The sequence below is a fragment of the Balaenoptera borealis genome, assembly GCF_965194805.1.
Source record: "Balaenoptera borealis genome assembly, chromosome: 19".
NCBI lineage: Eukaryota > Metazoa > Chordata > Mammalia > Artiodactyla > Balaenopteridae > Balaenoptera > Balaenoptera borealis.
Window position 1 is genome coordinate 61,167,605 of NC_138878.1, and position 17,575 is coordinate 61,185,179.

Genomic DNA, 17,575 nt, shown 5'->3' on the forward strand with positions numbered 1-17,575 from the left:
TGTGAGGCCATCACGAGTTGCGCAGCTCTGAATGTCCTCCCCCCCGTTAGTATTTGGGGGGCACGTGGGCATTTCTGTCAGTGCCTAAGTCAGAGGTGGAATTACGTTCACAGTGTACATTTCGCTTTCGTGGAAGCTCCCAAGAACTTTCTATAGGACCTTCACCAGCCTCAGAGGGAATTTAATTAAAATCGCGTTAAATCTTTACCTTCCCTTGATGTCTAGAAATTTTTGTTTTGGCTTGTCTCTACCCTTGCCTGTAGTTTCAAATAAGTGTGAATTTTAAAAAGTGCATTAAATCCATAAACGGTTTTGGAATTAATTGACATCTTTACAATACTGAGCTTTCCAATCTAGGTATATTACTTATTTATTCATCCATTTGGTTGTTTACAAAGACTCCATTAAGTGTTATTATTTAACCACAGTAGTCTTACGTATATCTCTCTGTAGGTTTATTTCTAGCACTTTTGCTATTGCCTGACATTTTAGATGGTATTGAAATGTTTATTTTATAATTTTTATTTTATGATTTTAATTTAATTTTAAATTAGAAAATTTTAATTGTATATAGGATTTGACTGATATATTTATTTTGTATCCAGGGACCTGGCTCAATTTTTTAAAAAAATTCTAACAACTTATCTGGATGTTGTTTTGGGCTTGATAATTTGAAAATTCATAAAGTTCATGGTCATCTGGTAAACACTGTTTCCTACAGAGCCAGGGAGTGTTATCCCCGCCTTTGGTTTTACCAAACGCTGTAGGAATATCTCTCATCTTTTCTCTCTGCACCTCTGTCTCCCCATCAACCTCTTCCTCTACCGCCTCCCTGTGGCCTCCCTGGCCCCTGAGTCTCCCCACAGCCGGTTCTCTGACCCTGTCCTGGTCCCATTTAGCAAATGCTCCAATCCTCTTAGGCCAGGCCAACCTCAGCAGAGCAGAGAGAGAATTAGATCAGATTTGGTAGGGGGACACTCACGTGACAGGCTCTGGCGTGGAGTGCTGGGGGGAAGGGAGAGGCAGACTGCCAGGATATAATGAAAGCCCCTCTTGCTTATCCCACAGACTCTGGTGGGAATGTACACACACAAAACCACTGAAACCCCACCCACTCAAACCCTGACATTGTAGCGGAGGGCAGGGAGGATCTAATTTTCCGTCTATTCCAGGAGAAGGAGCTGAGGTGGGGAAGTCCCTATGGGCATTCTGGGGACAGGGGAGGAGGGAGATAAGATTCAGATTCACCCTGGGCAGGGGGGAGGGAGAGTGGTGCCCCAAAGGATCCTCCCACCCCCTCTGAATCCAGGAATCTTTGCCATCACCTGGGAGGCTCTCCTGGGCTCTATTCCACCTCCCCTCCACAATCTCAGGTTGTGTCCTGAATATCCTTAAAGGAAGCCCTTGGCAACCACCATCCTGCTTTCTCTTTCTATGAGTTTGACTATTTTAGATTCCTCATACAAGTAGAATCATGCACTATTTCTCCTTCCATCTAACTTATTTCACTTATCCTAATGTCCTTCGGGTTCATCCACATTTTCACAATTGGCAGAATATCTTTCTTCTTTAAGACTGAGTAATATACCATTGTTTGTATATACCACATTTTCTTTAGCCACTTACCTGTCGAACATTCTCCAGGTTAGACTATAGGTTAGGCTAAAGCAGTGTTTTAAATAGGGAAAAACTGGCATGGAAGGTATCCAAATTCATCTGCAGGAGAATAGGTAACTACATTATAAATCTCAATACCTAATACTGAGCTAGTTATATAATCAACATGCAGTGACACCCAAATATAAAATACTGAGTGGAAATATAAGTTGATGAATGCATTATACAGTATGCCATTTTTCTAAGTGAAAAAAAGCCTCTATAAATACATAAATATATTGCTTATGGTCAAACACCACATAGTAAGAGAATAATGCTAGTTTGGGAATTATATACTTCAAAGTCATAAGAATAATAAATTGGAGAGATACAGGCAATGGAAAGAGAAGGAGCCTTAACTGCTCCATAATTTTATTTCTCCATTTTATTAAAAACTGACATAATTTGAGGTAATACTTATATTATTTCTTTACCACTCTGTACGAATGAAATGAAACATTATAAACATTTTTTAAAAACTGGGATGCCACAACGTGAACTAGGGGTACTCTGATAATTTTTAACAGTCAAGTCATCAAAGATGCAGAGATTTGATAATTCAAGGCTCCAGGATGAAATAACAGGTTTTATGCAATTACCGCCAGTCATTCACATGTATAAGGACAGGAGAACAAATATCAATCTCCATATAAGATCTAGAAGTTTTGGAACATTATTCCCATGGGAACAGCTATTGAGGAAGATCTGTTATCTTCTCCTGGAATATTTTATCAAAGGTTTCAGCTTGGGCCACCATGAAGTAATTTTTCCAGTCTCCAGTAATGCCTGACAAACATAAGATAGAGAGTCAGATCAGATCTAGGGGTAGGTCTGAAGACCTCAATACATATCTTCCTGGATCTATTTCTTCTGTCTACTTGATATGGAAATTGTAGCTAATATAGCAGAATGACCAGTGGTTCATTGGTAGGCTTTTATACTGCCTGACAGTCATACCCATTGACACCTCTGCCTGCTTGGAAACAATTTCCTACATTCTCCTCTCCCCCAACTCATCTTGTATATAATTCATCAGCAATAATGCAGCCTCTATCTTCTGATACAACCAGTACTCTAGCCACTTTTTGCAACCTCTATTTCTACCACCTTGGTCCAAGCCAACGTCATTTCTCACCTGGGTTATTGTATTAGACATCTAGCTAGTCTCTCGGTTTTTGATCATTCTCCTTTATAAGTTATTCTTAGCATGACAGCCATATTGATCCCTTGAGAAGCTAAGCCAGATCGTGTCACTTCCTGGTCAAATTCTCTAAGGACTCCTGTTTTCACTCAGTGAAAGTGCTTATGGCATTCTCTGTGGCTTCAGGTGATTTGGTCCCCTGTCATTTCTCTGACTTCATCTCCTATGACCATCCACTTTCTTGTTCCACTCCGTCACAGTGAGTCTTCTGATGCTGCCTCAGACGTGCTAGGTGTTCCCCCACCTCAGACTACTTGCATTTCATGTTCCTTCTTCCTGGAGTGCTATTCTCTCAGATATATCCATGTCTCTCTCATTTGCTTCTTCAAATCTTTTCTCCAATGCAAACTTCTCAGTGATGGTCTCTGTCACCACCCAGTTTAGAACTGTAAATCCCCATCCTTGCCGTATTTTACTTCATAACACTTATCATGTATGATATGCTATATGTATTTCCTCTGTGTACATGGGTATATGGTATGTATCTCCAATATATGTAAGTTTTAGAAATTCACAAGTTTTTCTTTTTAAATTACCAAAGACAGTGTTTTGAAGAGTCATAGACACATAGTAGGTACTCAAATATTTGTTGAAAGCACGACTAAAAGAATGAGGAATGTACTACTATTAACTCCATTTTACCGATGAGGAAAAAAAGACCTGGAGAAGTCATACTTAGAAATTGATGGATGTTGGGAATTCCCTAGCAGTTCAGAGGTTAGGACTCGGTGATTTCACTGCCGTGGGCCCGGGTTCGATCCCTGGTTGGGGAACTAAGATCCTGTAAGCTGCATGGCGTGGCCAAAAATCAAAACAAAACAAAACAAGAAAGAAATTGATGGATGTGGATTTGAAGCCAAAGATTTTGACTCCAGAAGCCATACTCTTAATTGTATGATTATATTATTATTTTATATATCATATAAATTAATATGTATGTATCATAGTAATATATTAACTAAATCAATATGTTAATTAAATTAATATATAACATATAACAATGATAATTATATACAAGTTAATAATATATGAATATAAATTATATCCTCTTATATGCACGGAAGTATTACAACAGAATGTTTAATAAGTAATTGATGCCCTATATACACTTTACTCTCATGTTCATCATTACCTTCATTATTAGAACAATTTTTCATATTATTGATTTCTTATGCTCTGTGTCATCCATAACACACTTGATTCTTGGTAAGGCAGAAGTCCAAAATCTCTGTAAATTCAATACTGTCGCTCCCTATTAAACATCAGTCTAGATGAAAGAATCTAATATTTCTATGCAGGTGTCTCTGTAGTTCTAAATCCTACCCATTTTCAAAATCCTACAAATCTTTCAGATGTTAATTTCTGTTTATGTCTCTCCTTATTCCTTCTCTCTTAAAAATCTCCCCGAGCTCTTGTGTATTCATTTTCTAGGACTGCTGTAACAAGGTACCACAGACTGGGAGGCTTAAACAACAGAAATGTATTTCCTCACAGTTCCGGAGGACAGAAATCAGAGATTGAGGTGTTGACAGAGTTGGTTCCTTCTGAGAGCCCTGAGGGAAGGTCTGTTCCAGGCCTCTCTCCTTGGCATGTAGATGGATGTCATCTTCCTTTGTCTTCACATCGCCTTCCCTCTATATATCTCTATGTCCAAATTTCCTCTTCTTACAAGGATACCAGTCATACTGGATTAGGGCCCACCCTAAAAAATTCATTTTGACTTAATTACCTCTTTAAAGACCTTATCTCCTTATATGGTTACATTCTGAGGTACTGGGGGTTAAAATTCCACATAAAATTCCACATATGAAGGAGATACAATTCATCCTATGAGACTCTGCCTTCTGGCCACCCCACCCCAATTCATGTCCTTCTCGTATGCAAAATACATTCACCCTGTCCCAACAGCCCAGAAGTCTTAACCCATTCTAACATCAGCTCTAAGTCCAAAATCCCATATATGTGTGTGTGTGTGTGTGTATATATATATATATATATATATATATATATATATATATATATATATAATATCTATATCTATCTATCTATCTATCTATCTATCTATCTATCTATCTATAGTGTAAATCAAGCATGGGTGAGACTCGAGGTATGATTCATCTGAGGCAAGATTCCTCTCCAGCTGTGAACCTGTGAAACCAAACAAGCTGTCTGCTTCCAAGATACAATGGTAGAAAAGGCATATGGTAGATATTCCCATTCCAAAATGGAGAAATCAGAGAGAAGAAAAGGATCACGGGTCTCAGGCAAATCCAAAACCTAGCAGAGCAAGTTCCATTAGATTTTTTTTTGATTGTATTTTCTGTTTTATTATTATTATTATTATTTTTAATTTTAATTTTTTGGTTGCATTTGGTCTTTGTTGCTGCATGCAGGCTTCCTCTAATTGTGGCGAGTGGAGGCTTCTCTTGTTGCAGAGCACGGGCTCTAGGCGCGTGGGCTTCAGCAGTTGCAGCACGCAGGCTCAGTAGTTGTGGCGTGCGGGCTCTAGAGTGCAGGCTCAGTAATTGTGGCGTACTTGGGCTCAGTTGCTCCGCGGCATGTGGGATCTTCCCGGACCAGGGATTGAACCTGTGTCCCCTGCATTGGCAGATGGATTCTTAACCCCTGTGTCACCAGGGAAGTCCCCCATTAGATTGCAAGGATTGAGAATAAGCCTCTTTGTCTTGATGCTCTGACCTCCTGGCCCACTGGGGTGGTGGCCCCCTCTGCCCTGGGTAGCAGCCCTCACCTGCTTGAGGTCTTTTGAATCATTTAATTCCTTCCTTCCATGGATCACCATCCTGGATATATCTGAACTATAGGGTTCTGGGAAAATGGGCTCCTCCTACTCCATGCAGTATATACTGTTCATTCATCTTGAGCTCAAGGATATGGACATGATTAATTTTTCATCACAGGGGGCTTTACAATGTCTGATAACAAGACAGTCTCAGCTAAGTGAAAAGCCTCTCCTCCTTCCTTTTTCTAGTTGAGTCATTCTTTACACATTTTGTTGTTGCTGTTGTTCAGGATATTTCTCTATGATAAATCACCAGTGGAGTAGCACCAACATGACCTTCCCCAATCCTGTCCTTATTTTCCAGCTCAATCACAGCTGGTGAGTTGGCAAGAGTAGTGGATTAATCTGGTTACTGCTTGTAGAATAGATATCTTTCATGTCAAATTCTGAGGAGAGAGAATTTGAATGACCTTGCATAAGACTGATGACCATGCCAGGTCTAATAAACTTTCTCCAAGTGCCTGCAGACCACATCAGTACTATAATAAGAGACTCCCTGATAAGGGCTTATATGAGAAGTTCCCAAGTGATGAGCAATTCAAACAGTCCCTCCTTCCAATGGTTAGTGCCCTATTGTAAGCACAAGAATACCCTCTACATATTCTGATACATTTTGAAGGTAGAACATTTTCTTTTATCTTTTCTCAAAAGAATTCCATTCTCCTATAAAAACTGATCCTTCAGGAGGGAAATATTGGACATATTGTTTTCTTTCATGACCTGGAAGGAACTGTTTTTGGAGAATGAGTTCAGTTCTTCTGGTTCTAGTTTCTTACCCAGGAACTGGCAGATCTTCTCTGCAGTGCTTCTTGTGTCCTAGAAGAAGAGAAAATAAGAGAGAGATTATATGAAAGAGAAAGAACATAGAAAAGGAGATGAGAAGGAGGAAATAGCAGAATGAGGAGGAGGAGAGGGAAGAGGAAAAGAGAAAAAAATGTAGAGACGTGAGTAGGGATTGAATTGGATGTGACCAGGAGGAAGAAATGGGAAAAGGTAAAGAAGGAGCACAAAGTATACAAAAGATGGAAAGATCATGATGGATTTCCCAGTATAGTTGAATTCAGGACAACTCAACACTAAAATACTGGGTTTTCTAAAGAGGCTTTAGAAGGGCTTCTAGACGATTATGATGAGGATTAGGCAGGAGAGTTTCAGGGAGAACTTGACAAAGATTTAAGGAATCGATTTCAAATCATGGCTATGTGCTCAAATAATACTGTTTTCCATAGCTAACATTTGAATAATAGAAGAGAGCTTTACCATATCTTCTTATTTATTATCTCAGTAATTAGTACTTGGCACATGATCCTGGGAGATTGTGATAAGAAAACAGATTTTATAACCAGAAAGGCTTTGCTTTGAATCAGAGACTTTCCTCTTAGAGCTATAATGCTTTAATTTTTTTTCTTTTTTCCATGAGCCTTCCATATGATCTAACAAGAAAATACACAACTGTAAAAAGACAAAAAAGAACAAAACAAAACAAAAATCCTAATAAAAACATTAAAAAAAAAGAAACACAAAAATAAAAAAGAATAAAAAAACACCAAAAAAAAGAAAAAAGAAGGAAAAAGAAAACAACAACAACAAAACAAACAAAACATGTTAAAAAACCCCAAAAAACAAACAAACAAAAAAAAAAAAGAAAAGGGAAAGAAAGAAAACACACAACTGTAGAGATTATTAGAGTAAAAGTTCATTTTGCGGCTTGAAAGCATAATTACAGGAAGGTATGGGACCATGTACCTGAGGTAGCTAAACTTGTTACAAAAGTCTCCTTGGTAAAAATGAAATTCATGTGGAGGCCATAGAGGATTGAACAGAAGTGGCCAGAAGAAGATGATGGAAAGTAACTTTTCTCAGATAGAAGCAAAAGCTGGTGTTTGTGTTATTTTCTCTTTTCTCCAAGATACCACTAATAGGTAAAGTTCTTCTTCCTATGGTTTCATCACCTTTATTGGTTTTGAACATCATAAGACAGCTTTTCCTGCCCATCCCTCGTCAGTCCAGTACTTGGCCTCAGAATAATCACACAGATTGATTTTATGACTTAATTTTTCTCTTATCAGTCAATCTGGTATGTCAGACAGCTGAACACATCTCTGTGTTCAGCCAAACTTGCTTCTACCCATTCCTGTCTTCTTTCTCAGACCCCTCCTACCACTAGGTTATCAGCAGCATCATGCAACTTACCTCTAGAAATTATAGAACCAGTTGCCAGTGTGAGCACAAGCTATTGTACTCTGTCTCAGTGCATGGAAAAAGCCCTTTGGTTGTTGTAAGGTGAGATAAGGAAGAACACATGAAGAAAGAGAACATGGAACTTAGGAAGTGTCAACCAGAATTAGGACAATGAAGACCACGTCACTATTCTCACTCCTAATGACCATTCACAAGGCTAAACTTTGACTGAGAAGGTGGAAGAGAGACATAGAGGAATGGAGGGAAGTTAGAGGGAGTGAAGACAGTGGTGAGAGAGAGTGTGCTGTGTATAAGGACAATAGTTACCCATTTCATCTCTTCATAACTCCGTATCAGGAAGTTCTCCTTGTCTCTCATGGACATCCAGCCACAAGCATGGTTAAACCATGATCCATATGGCAGTGCATAGGGGGGGAGGCAGAAAGAGTGAGTGGATTACAAACTCTACGAAAGCAGGGATCCATATATTATGGTCACTCTTGTGGGCACAATTGCCAGTACAATGCAGGGCACATTTGGTCTTGCTATAAGTATTATCCAACATCATACATTTGCCCTTTAACAAGCCTAGTTCATTTGGAGCAGGTTTTGTACCCAGTTTTCAAGGGTCTCTAAGGAGATCTTGTCCAGAGAACCATGTGGCCTGAGGAGTTCTTGCTGCCTTTCATTTGTTCAGCATTTAGAATTTTTGGTTGCTAGGTATATTCTCATAGCACTTGCCTTTTCTTTTTTTTTTCCCCTCTCTCTTCTTGCCTTCGTTTCTGCTGTTGTAATTATTATTCCTTTGGAAACTATCTCTTTCCTCTGGTTTAAGATTTTCTTTCCTTTTTTCTACCACAGCTTTCCTAGAGGCTAGGTGAAGATTTATTTGTAATAATTCTTTGTGAGGCTAGGTGTGGTTCTTCAAACGGAGATTTCATAAATGAGGAAGTACTCAGGCATGTTTTCTTGAAAATTGCTCTTCCCAGTATTTTATATTGTCTTCCTGGGAGGTAAATTTTCTCACTCTATCCTCTGTATCTTAACTATTTTATACTTTCAAATGGCTGTCTACCATGCCTGAACCTTTCTTAACTCCAGATTGTAGTGGGAATTTATTATCAGCTGAGAATTCTACTCAGTTAAGCTATCATTCAAGAATGAGCATAACATAAATATATTTTTAGCCAAAACATGGACCTAACTATGTGTGGTGGTGAATGGCTTAATTATCTTGATCTTGGTAATCATTACATAATTTATATGTATATCAAATAATTACTTTTAAATATATACAATTATATTTGTCAATTTTCTCAATAATGTTTAAAAATAACATTTTTGAATAATTATATTTAAAATTAAGAACAAGGCAAGTATTACCACTATCATCACTTCTATTTAATATTGTCTCAGAACCCTGGCCAATGAGATAAGAGAAAAAAGTAAAGACTATATATATATATATATATATATATATATATATATATATATAATGAAGATAACAGTCTTTACTTAAAGGATATATTTATACTTCATAGAAAATCAAAGAGAACCTACAGGGAAGCAATTAGAGTTAAGAAGAGGGTTCATTCAGGTTGGTAAATACCCAATCAACATTCAAAGTTGGTTACATTCCCCCAAATCAGGCACAAACAACTGGGAAATATAATTTTAAGATGTCATCAACCTAAGAAGAAATGAAATACATCTAAAAAAGAGTTGCAGGCTTTTTATAGAAAAAACTTGTAAAAGATCATATAAGACATTAAAAAGGCTTTAGATGAAAGATGAGATAAACAGTGTCTATAAATGAAGAGAGAAACTAAATAAAATATGCCAATCATCCACTAATTATTCTGTAAAATTATTAAAATGACAATCATAAAAATACTGACAATGAATGTCACTGAGAGTTGGAGTAATAGAAACTCTCATATACTATTTGCAGGAATATAAGTTGATCCAATCGTTCTGGAAAATAGTTTGATATTATCTTTTAAAATGGAAAATTCATATTCGCTTAGCAGTTCCACACTCAGGTATAAAAACCAGAAAGAAAGTCTGTACCACATGTACCAGAGAAACATTATTCTTAACAGCCCCCAAATTGAAACATTTCCTTTAATTCCTAACTTTGGACCTATAAAGTGTTGGGAGAAGCATTTGGCAAAAAACTAATGGCTTCAGCAATGTTTGCAAACAGCAATTACAGTTCATTCGTTTTGATTCTCCCCTTGGCCAAACCTAACTTAACATGCTGCTAGTATGGTCTTCCTTGAGAGGTGGGACCCAGAGCAGAGGACCATATAGGCTATGAGAACATGCTTGAGATCTTTTGCATAGAGAATTCTAGTGTTCAAGCTTCCCAGAACACGGGTGATGATCTTGAGTTGCAAGCTACAGGAGTCCTAGAGATTCCTTACATTACTGGGGAGGAAATGTGTCCAGAGCAGGGGACCCCCTAAGGCTTTTTTTTTTTTAATAAATAAATCTGTATATCTATTAATACACAACTACTCTATATATATATAATGAGATTTTTTCCCATTTACCAACAATATTGGACCACAATATTCTTTTGTGATATTGTGATGTATACTAAATATATATTTTAGTCTCTGTCCATGGGTCCTGGCTCACAACTCCCCAAACCCTTAGAATTTCCTAATCCATAACAGCAATGGGAGCGTCTTTTGTTATAATATTTGGTCTTTTGTCCTCAGTTTTTGAAATTTCTTCAGAGCCATAAAGGTGAAATTTCTTCAGAGCCATAAAGGTGAAATGGGTGTCTTGATATTCATAATAAACCCCTTTCAACCACAACTGACTTCATGTTAATGAGGTGGCTTTAACTGACTTTGTTAATGAGATGACTTTTGGAAATCCTCTAAAGATGGGGGCACTGGTTGCCTGGGGAACCAACCCTGATTAGAAGGCTGGAACTTTCAGCCCCACACCTTGAATTCTGGGGAAGGGAGAGGGGCTGGAGGTTGAGTCAATCACCAGTGGGCAATGATTTAATCAATTATGCTTATGTAATGAAGCCTCCATAAAAACCTAAAAGGATGGGAGGGTTCAGAGAGCTTCTATGTTGGTGAACCAGGACACAGCCAAAGGCTGCCTAGCCAGGTCCAAACTCTTGAGTACAGAAGCTCTTTTGTTTGGGTCCTATGTATCTCTCCATCCAGCTGTTGATTTTCTTTAATATCCTTTGTAATAAACTGATAATCTCGTAAGTGAACTGGTTTCCTGAGTTCTATGAGCCACTAGCAAATTAATCAAACCCAAGCTGGGGGGTCATGGGAACCTCTGATTTATATCCAGTTGGTCAGAAGCACAGACAACCTGGGTTTGTGACTGGCATCTGAAGTAAGGACAGTCTTGTGGGACTGAGCCCTTAACCTGCGGAATCTGATGCTTTCTCTGGGTAGATAGTATCAGAATTGAGTTGAATTGTAGGACACCCAGCTTGTGTCGGGAGAAATGTGGGGAAAATAAAACACATACCACATATCAGAATTGGTGTCAGGATTGTATCCTACCTTGGAAAAGAAGCTTTCTGTATTTGTATCTATGCTTCAGTTCTTCTCTCCTAGAAAAACATTCTCACTTTCTCTATAGCTTGTGTTCTCAGCTCATCTATCACAATTTGCTCAAACATGGGCCAAAGGCACTTGACCTTGATATGAAATTTATAACTTCCCCTTTTACAATGGAAATGTTTTTTGAACAGATTTTTGAAAAGATATAACAGGGAATTCCCTGGAAGTCCAGTGGTTAGGAATGGCGCTTTCACTGTGATGGCCTGGGTTCAGTCCCCGGTCAGGGAACTAAGGTCTGGGACCAGCTGGTATCTGTGAATCAGCCTTGAAGTTCATACTGGAATCATCCACGTAGACAAAAGGGTCTGGCTGGGAATTCTCTTGGGCTATTTTGTTCATCAGGGGTGCTGACATCTGGCAAGGAAAGCCTGCCATGAGTTCCCTTGGAGTGCCCATTTTCCAGCCCTCTTGATGTGTCTCTCTGGAAATGCAGTTCCTTTAGTGTCCTAAGGCTTTGTTATCATGTATAATCCAGAACTCTGCTACAAGACCCAAGGTCCAGAGCAGACACTCTGTTGCTTGGGTCTAAGGTCAATATTTCCTGGGACTTAAATTTCCAAGATTTCTTCATTGGTATGTGGAAGAGGGTTAAAATCGACTTTCTGCAGGGCTACAGACAAGTCAGGATATTGGTATTAGTTGATAGCAATAAAGACTTTGGTATTGGTAGTTCTTGATTGGATAAGAAATAGGCCCGTGTGGGATTTTTAGGGCACAAATAAGCAAGATATTGGGACAGTGGTAAGGTTTACAGGATATGTCTTCATCACCCACCACTATTGATTGGACTTTCCTGGATTCCTGGTGAGAGCTGAAGCACAATCCAGTCTACTTTATACACCAAATGGCAAGATCAAATATAGCATTGAAGGGGGGGTGTTCTCTTCATGTCTGGGTTTCCATCATGTAGTTTAACTGTTGCTCTTTTTCTGAAAGAGTAGCTTGACGCTAAGCAGTAGATAGGGCTGAAAAGTTCACCCAGGATCAGTTCAATAAGAAATATGACCTCCAACTTTTGAAGATTGGACTTCAGTGCTGGGCAAAAAAAGTCAGGGAACGTGAACTGTTCAATATAGAACAGATGATTGCAACATAGCCTAGAAGGGTCAAAGAACATGCAGATGAGGACACCAATAAAGATTCTGTAATGTTACTCTAGGTGAGAAGTAACAGTGGCTCTGGTTAATAAAGCACCGATGGAAGGGGTGGAAAATAAATACTCATTAACAAAGGTGTATTAGCTGGTTACTATGTGGCAAACACCACTCTAGTGCAGGGAGTCAACAATGAACAACTCAAAGAACTTACAGTTTAGTGGGGAGACACATGGAATAAACAAATAAATAGAATACATACTCATTGGTGATGAGTACTAAGGGGGAAAAAAAGATAAAACGATAGAGATGGGGAGAGATGCTATTTTATATAGTGTTGAAAAGGGTGACTTCCCTAAATACAAGACCAGAATGAAGATATTAGTCAGGGTTGTGGGACTTGGATAATAATTAGATACAGGAAAGTGGTGAGGGGCATGAGGGATGGGAAAAAGATGACACTTGTTAAATGTCAGAATCATGGTAGCCCTTGGGTTAGGAGTGGTTCTATTTGTCGAATAAGTTAAACCTGCAATAGGAGAAGTTTGAGATATGGGGGGAAATGTGTTCAATTTTGAGCATATTGAATTAGAGTTATCGATGGCTCTCTCCAGTTAAGATGTCCATGAGCTGTTAGAGAAACAGGTCTGAAGCCAGGGAGATATATCACAGCTGAGATATCAGAGTCATCACATAGTTTTGAGAAAAACTGCAAAATTTCAAGTATCTGAGAATGCCTAGAAATTCTACATAATTAAAAGTATAGAGATCCTACGGCAATGCATACATTTTGAGACAGAGAGGACAAGAGAATTAAGGGAGTTTTAGAAAGATGCATCTGAAAAATGGTGGAAAGTCAGGACTGTATTGTCCAGGAAGCCAATGAAAGCTGACTTTCAGAAAGCCACAAATTAGGAGAGTAGAGGAGAAGATTATGAGTGCTCTGTGTTAGTATTAGAGAGGTCCTAGAGACTCAGAAAATAGCTAGAATAGTTTCTGATGGGGCAAGCATAAAGGTTGGCTGAGGTTCTGCTGCTTTGCAAGATAGTTATGTGGACTTAGAAAATTTGGGTTCCAAGGTGATGGAGCCTTATAACCACGCGTTGGTGAGATGTAGAGACATCAAGTTGGGTTAAAAAAAAAGAAAAAAGAGGTCTGATAAAGCAGTCTGGTAACCCCAGCTTCCATATTTTATATTCACTCACCATTTGCTTGGATGAACCATTCAAAATATTGTTCCAGGGACTCTGGTCTCTTAACAAATGTTGCAATCCTCCAGAAAAAATAACCAGACACAAAAAACATCTCTGGGATTTCTTTTCTTTTTTTTTTAATAAGAGGAATTTTCCCATTCATTTTTTTTTTAATTAATAGCTACTTTATTTATTTAATTAATTTATTTATTTATGGCTGTGTTGGGTCTTCGTTTCTGTGCGAGGGCTTTCTCTAGTTGTGGCAAGCGGGGGCCACTCCTCATCGCGGTGCGCGGGCCTTTCACTATCGCAGCCCCTCCCGTTGCAGGGCACAGGCTCCAGACGCGCAGGCTCAGTAGTTGTGGCTCACGGGCCCAGTTGCTCCGCGGCATGTGGGATCTTCCCAGACCAGGGCTCGAACCCGTGTTCCCTGCACCAGCAGGCAGACTCTCAACCACTGCGCCACCAGGGAAGCCCATCTCTGGGATTTCTGATGAGGTAAATCACCTTAAAGAGAAAAATAGGACAATGGAGAATCAATACAGTCATTTTCCAACCTTCTTGATCTTCATAAAAATGGAGAAAAAGCCAATTCCTAGAAAATGCCCTTTAAATATCAATGGATTCTTTTAATAAATTAGTTATTGCATTCATTAATCAAATATGTATTTTAAATTTCCTACGAACCAGTCACTGGGATGATACTAAGGATATGACAAAGGAAGAGAAAAATATTGTCTTTTCCCTCTGGGATATTATAGTCTACTTATAATGGGAAGCACTGGAAGATTTTAATATGTGAGTGATATTATATTTGTGTACTATAGTTTAAAGATTACTAATAGGAGAATACATTAACAAATTATGCTATCCTTATAGATACACAGCAATATATATCCATACATACACACAACACCATGAATGAATCTCATGGACCTTATTGTTGGGGGAAATCATGGAGGTTTGACCCATTGAGCCATTGACCCGTGAGCTGGACCTAGGCAATTGCAGGCACCTTACCCCTCCCCCCGTCCTTGGAATGCATGTTCCACTTGCCTTCCCTGCACTAGAAGCTGCCTAAAGATATAGCCTTGAGATAGCAATGTGGTGTTGAAACCATCTGGATTTTGTACATGACTCAAGCCAGGTAAAGTCTATATAAACTTTTAAGATTGGGGGAGCAGGTGCAGAAATCAACCCGTCTTGTGGCTGCCTAAGACCTGCCTCATAAGTAAGTTCTCTTGCTTATTAAACCTGCCACCTACCAATCTGGAACGGTCTGCCTCTTTCTTTGATCTCTTCCTGCCCTCTGCATATGCGGTCCAGTTTCAGATTACACCCAGCAAGCTCCTGAGGAGGTTGTGCACCAACAACTATGTTGAGTGAAAGAAGTCAGATGTTCATATGGCATGAGTCTATGTATATGAAGTTCAAGAACAAGCAAAACTAATCTATAGAGTTAAAAGTCAGGAGAGGGACTTCCCTGGTGGTCCAGTGGTTAAGACTTGGCCTTCCAATGCAGGGGGCAAGGGTTCAATCTCTGGTCGGGGAACTAAGATCCCACATGCCTCATGGCCAAAGGGCCAAAGCATAAAACAGAAGCAGTATTGTAACAAATTCAATAAAGACTTAAAAAAAAAATCCACATTAAAAAAAAAAGTCCAAAAAGAAAAATTAATGGCTATACTTCCTTGTGCTGTACAATGTATCCTTGTTGCTTCACAATCTAATTTAAGCATAAAACATTAAAAAAAAATCGCAAACCAATTAGCACCTTCCAGGAAATCATGTTTCTAAAAACAATCTGAGATATGCTAGATCCTGGATATTCATGGTCCCTTCTGGGCATCATCTGTCAGCCCCCTGAGAGAGCCATGTGGCTGTTAAGCTCAATAGACAGCTGTATATAGAAAGACATAGTTGTTAGAAAAACCAGCCATGGGCTTCCCTGGTGGCGCAGTGGTTAAGAATCTGCCTGCCATTGCAGGGGACATGGGTTCGAGCCCTGGTCTGGGAAGATCCCACATGCCGCGGAGCAACTAGGCCCGTGAGCCACAATTACTGAGCCTGCGCATCTGGAGCCTGTGCTCCGCAACAAGAGAGGCCGCGATAGTGAGAGGCCCGCGCACCGCGATGAAGAGTGGCCCCCGCTTGCTGCAACTAGAGAAAGCCCTCGCACAGAAACGAAGACCCAACACAGACAAAAATAAAATAAAAATAAATAAATTAAAAAAAACAAAAACAACAAAAAACTTAACTCACAAGTTTTCAGTCGTGCGTTTTTCTTCAGTTGAGAGTTCCAATGGATAGCGCTGAGTGTGTGATATTCAAGCAAACGCTAATTTATTCTTTTATCCTATCAAGGAAATTGTGCAAGGAAATGCCACACATGTGCTTCAGAGATGGAGGTATGAAACAGATTCAGTCCCTGATCTCCCTGAACTTCTGAGGGGGACAGGTGAGAATGCAGGTCATTTCAAAGTAGCAGGTGAAAACATTGAAGAGGCTGAGGAAGGCCTCAGGGGGGGGTCCCTCGCCCAAGCCTTGTGAGAGAGGTGCCAGGGCTAGAGCAAGCCTTAGACCTCAGTCTGGGCATTGTGGACATTTTGGCCCGGATCATTCTTTGTTGGGCAGGCTGTCCTGTGTACCTGTAGCATGCTTAGCAGTAGTCCTGGCCTCTACCCACTAGGTGGCAGTAGCACCCCTTCCCCCAGTTATGACAACCAAAAATGTTCCACATGGCCCCTGGTAGAGAATCAGTGTCTTCGAGGAAGGGATGTGAAAGCTGATATTCTCAAGAATAAGGACAAGTTACCCAGGCAAAGAGGGTGAGCGCCTCTCTGAGGCAGAGAGAAAAGACAGACTATCACCTGGAATTATATTTATAATAGATGCCATCTTCCAAATGGACACATATTTCCATCTTTCACGTTCATTATTCTGAATCCTAAAAGCAAGAACATACTGCAATTGCAATAGCAATAATATAAACAACAACAGCAACAATAGCTGGTGTATTTGAGGTCTTCATGCTATTGATTACTAGCCCTCAGTAAGAGAAGGGAGTGGATTTACACATTGGTTGTCTGAATCCAGAATGCGTGCTCTTAATTACAACACTGTAATTATCAGTTTGATCCAACAGGAAAAAAGATAAAGTAACGCATCCTCGGTCACAGAGTTAGAAAGTGACCAAGTTGTGATTCAAAATCTAGTGGGTTTAGATCCCCGTGCTGACTCGTAACTCTGTGAGTGGGATCAGAACACTTCAATGGTAAAAGATCATGTTTGCAAAGGAACAAGTGACCGTAGGCCGCACCCCGAGGCATGCGGAACTTCCCCAAGAGGGATGGAACCCGACGCGCCTGCAGTGGAAGCACGAGGTCTTAACCACCGGACCACTAGGGAAGTCCAACCCTGGGCTATTTTACAATACTTACTAGTTTAGGAATCAGACAATGTCTTAAATGTCCTTCGATTGTGGAATCAAAGTTTTCAGTGTCCTGCTTATTCATTGGTGCATAACAAACCACCCCCAAACTCACCTTGGAAAAGAGGTTGGCAAATGTTTTTTGAGAAGGACCAGATAGCACTTGTTTTCAGCTTTGAGGGTTATAAAGTTTCCGTTGCTACTACTCACCTCTGCCGTTGTAGCACGAAAGCACCACAGACAATAAATAAATGAGTAAGTGTGGCTGTGTTACCCCAAAAGTTTACTTACAAAAACAAGTCATGGGCCAGATTTGGTTCACAGACTGTTGTTTGCTGACTCCCGGCTTTGAATGCAATCCCATGCTTCTGGGGGTTCACTGGGCTCAACTAAGTGGTTCTCATTTGGAGTCTGT

General features: G+C 39.7%; 1 protein-coding gene across 1 annotated transcript; it reads right to left on the minus strand.

Annotated features, from left to right (window-relative positions):
• Positions 1 to 2,136: 2,136 nt before the first annotated feature.
• Positions 2,137 to 16,387, minus strand: SULT2A1 (sulfotransferase family 2A member 1; the record flags this gene model as incomplete). The annotated part of the gene is given in 8 exon segments (XM_082367187.1): positions 2,137 to 2,347; positions 2,351 to 2,442; positions 6,296 to 6,320; positions 6,324 to 6,473; positions 8,166 to 8,260; positions 13,743 to 13,836; positions 13,838 to 13,858; positions 16,379 to 16,387. Coding segments are annotated over 8 exon segments (504 nt in total). The 3' UTR covers positions 2,137 to 2,329.
• Between the last annotated feature and the right edge of the window lie 1,188 nt (positions 16,388 to 17,575).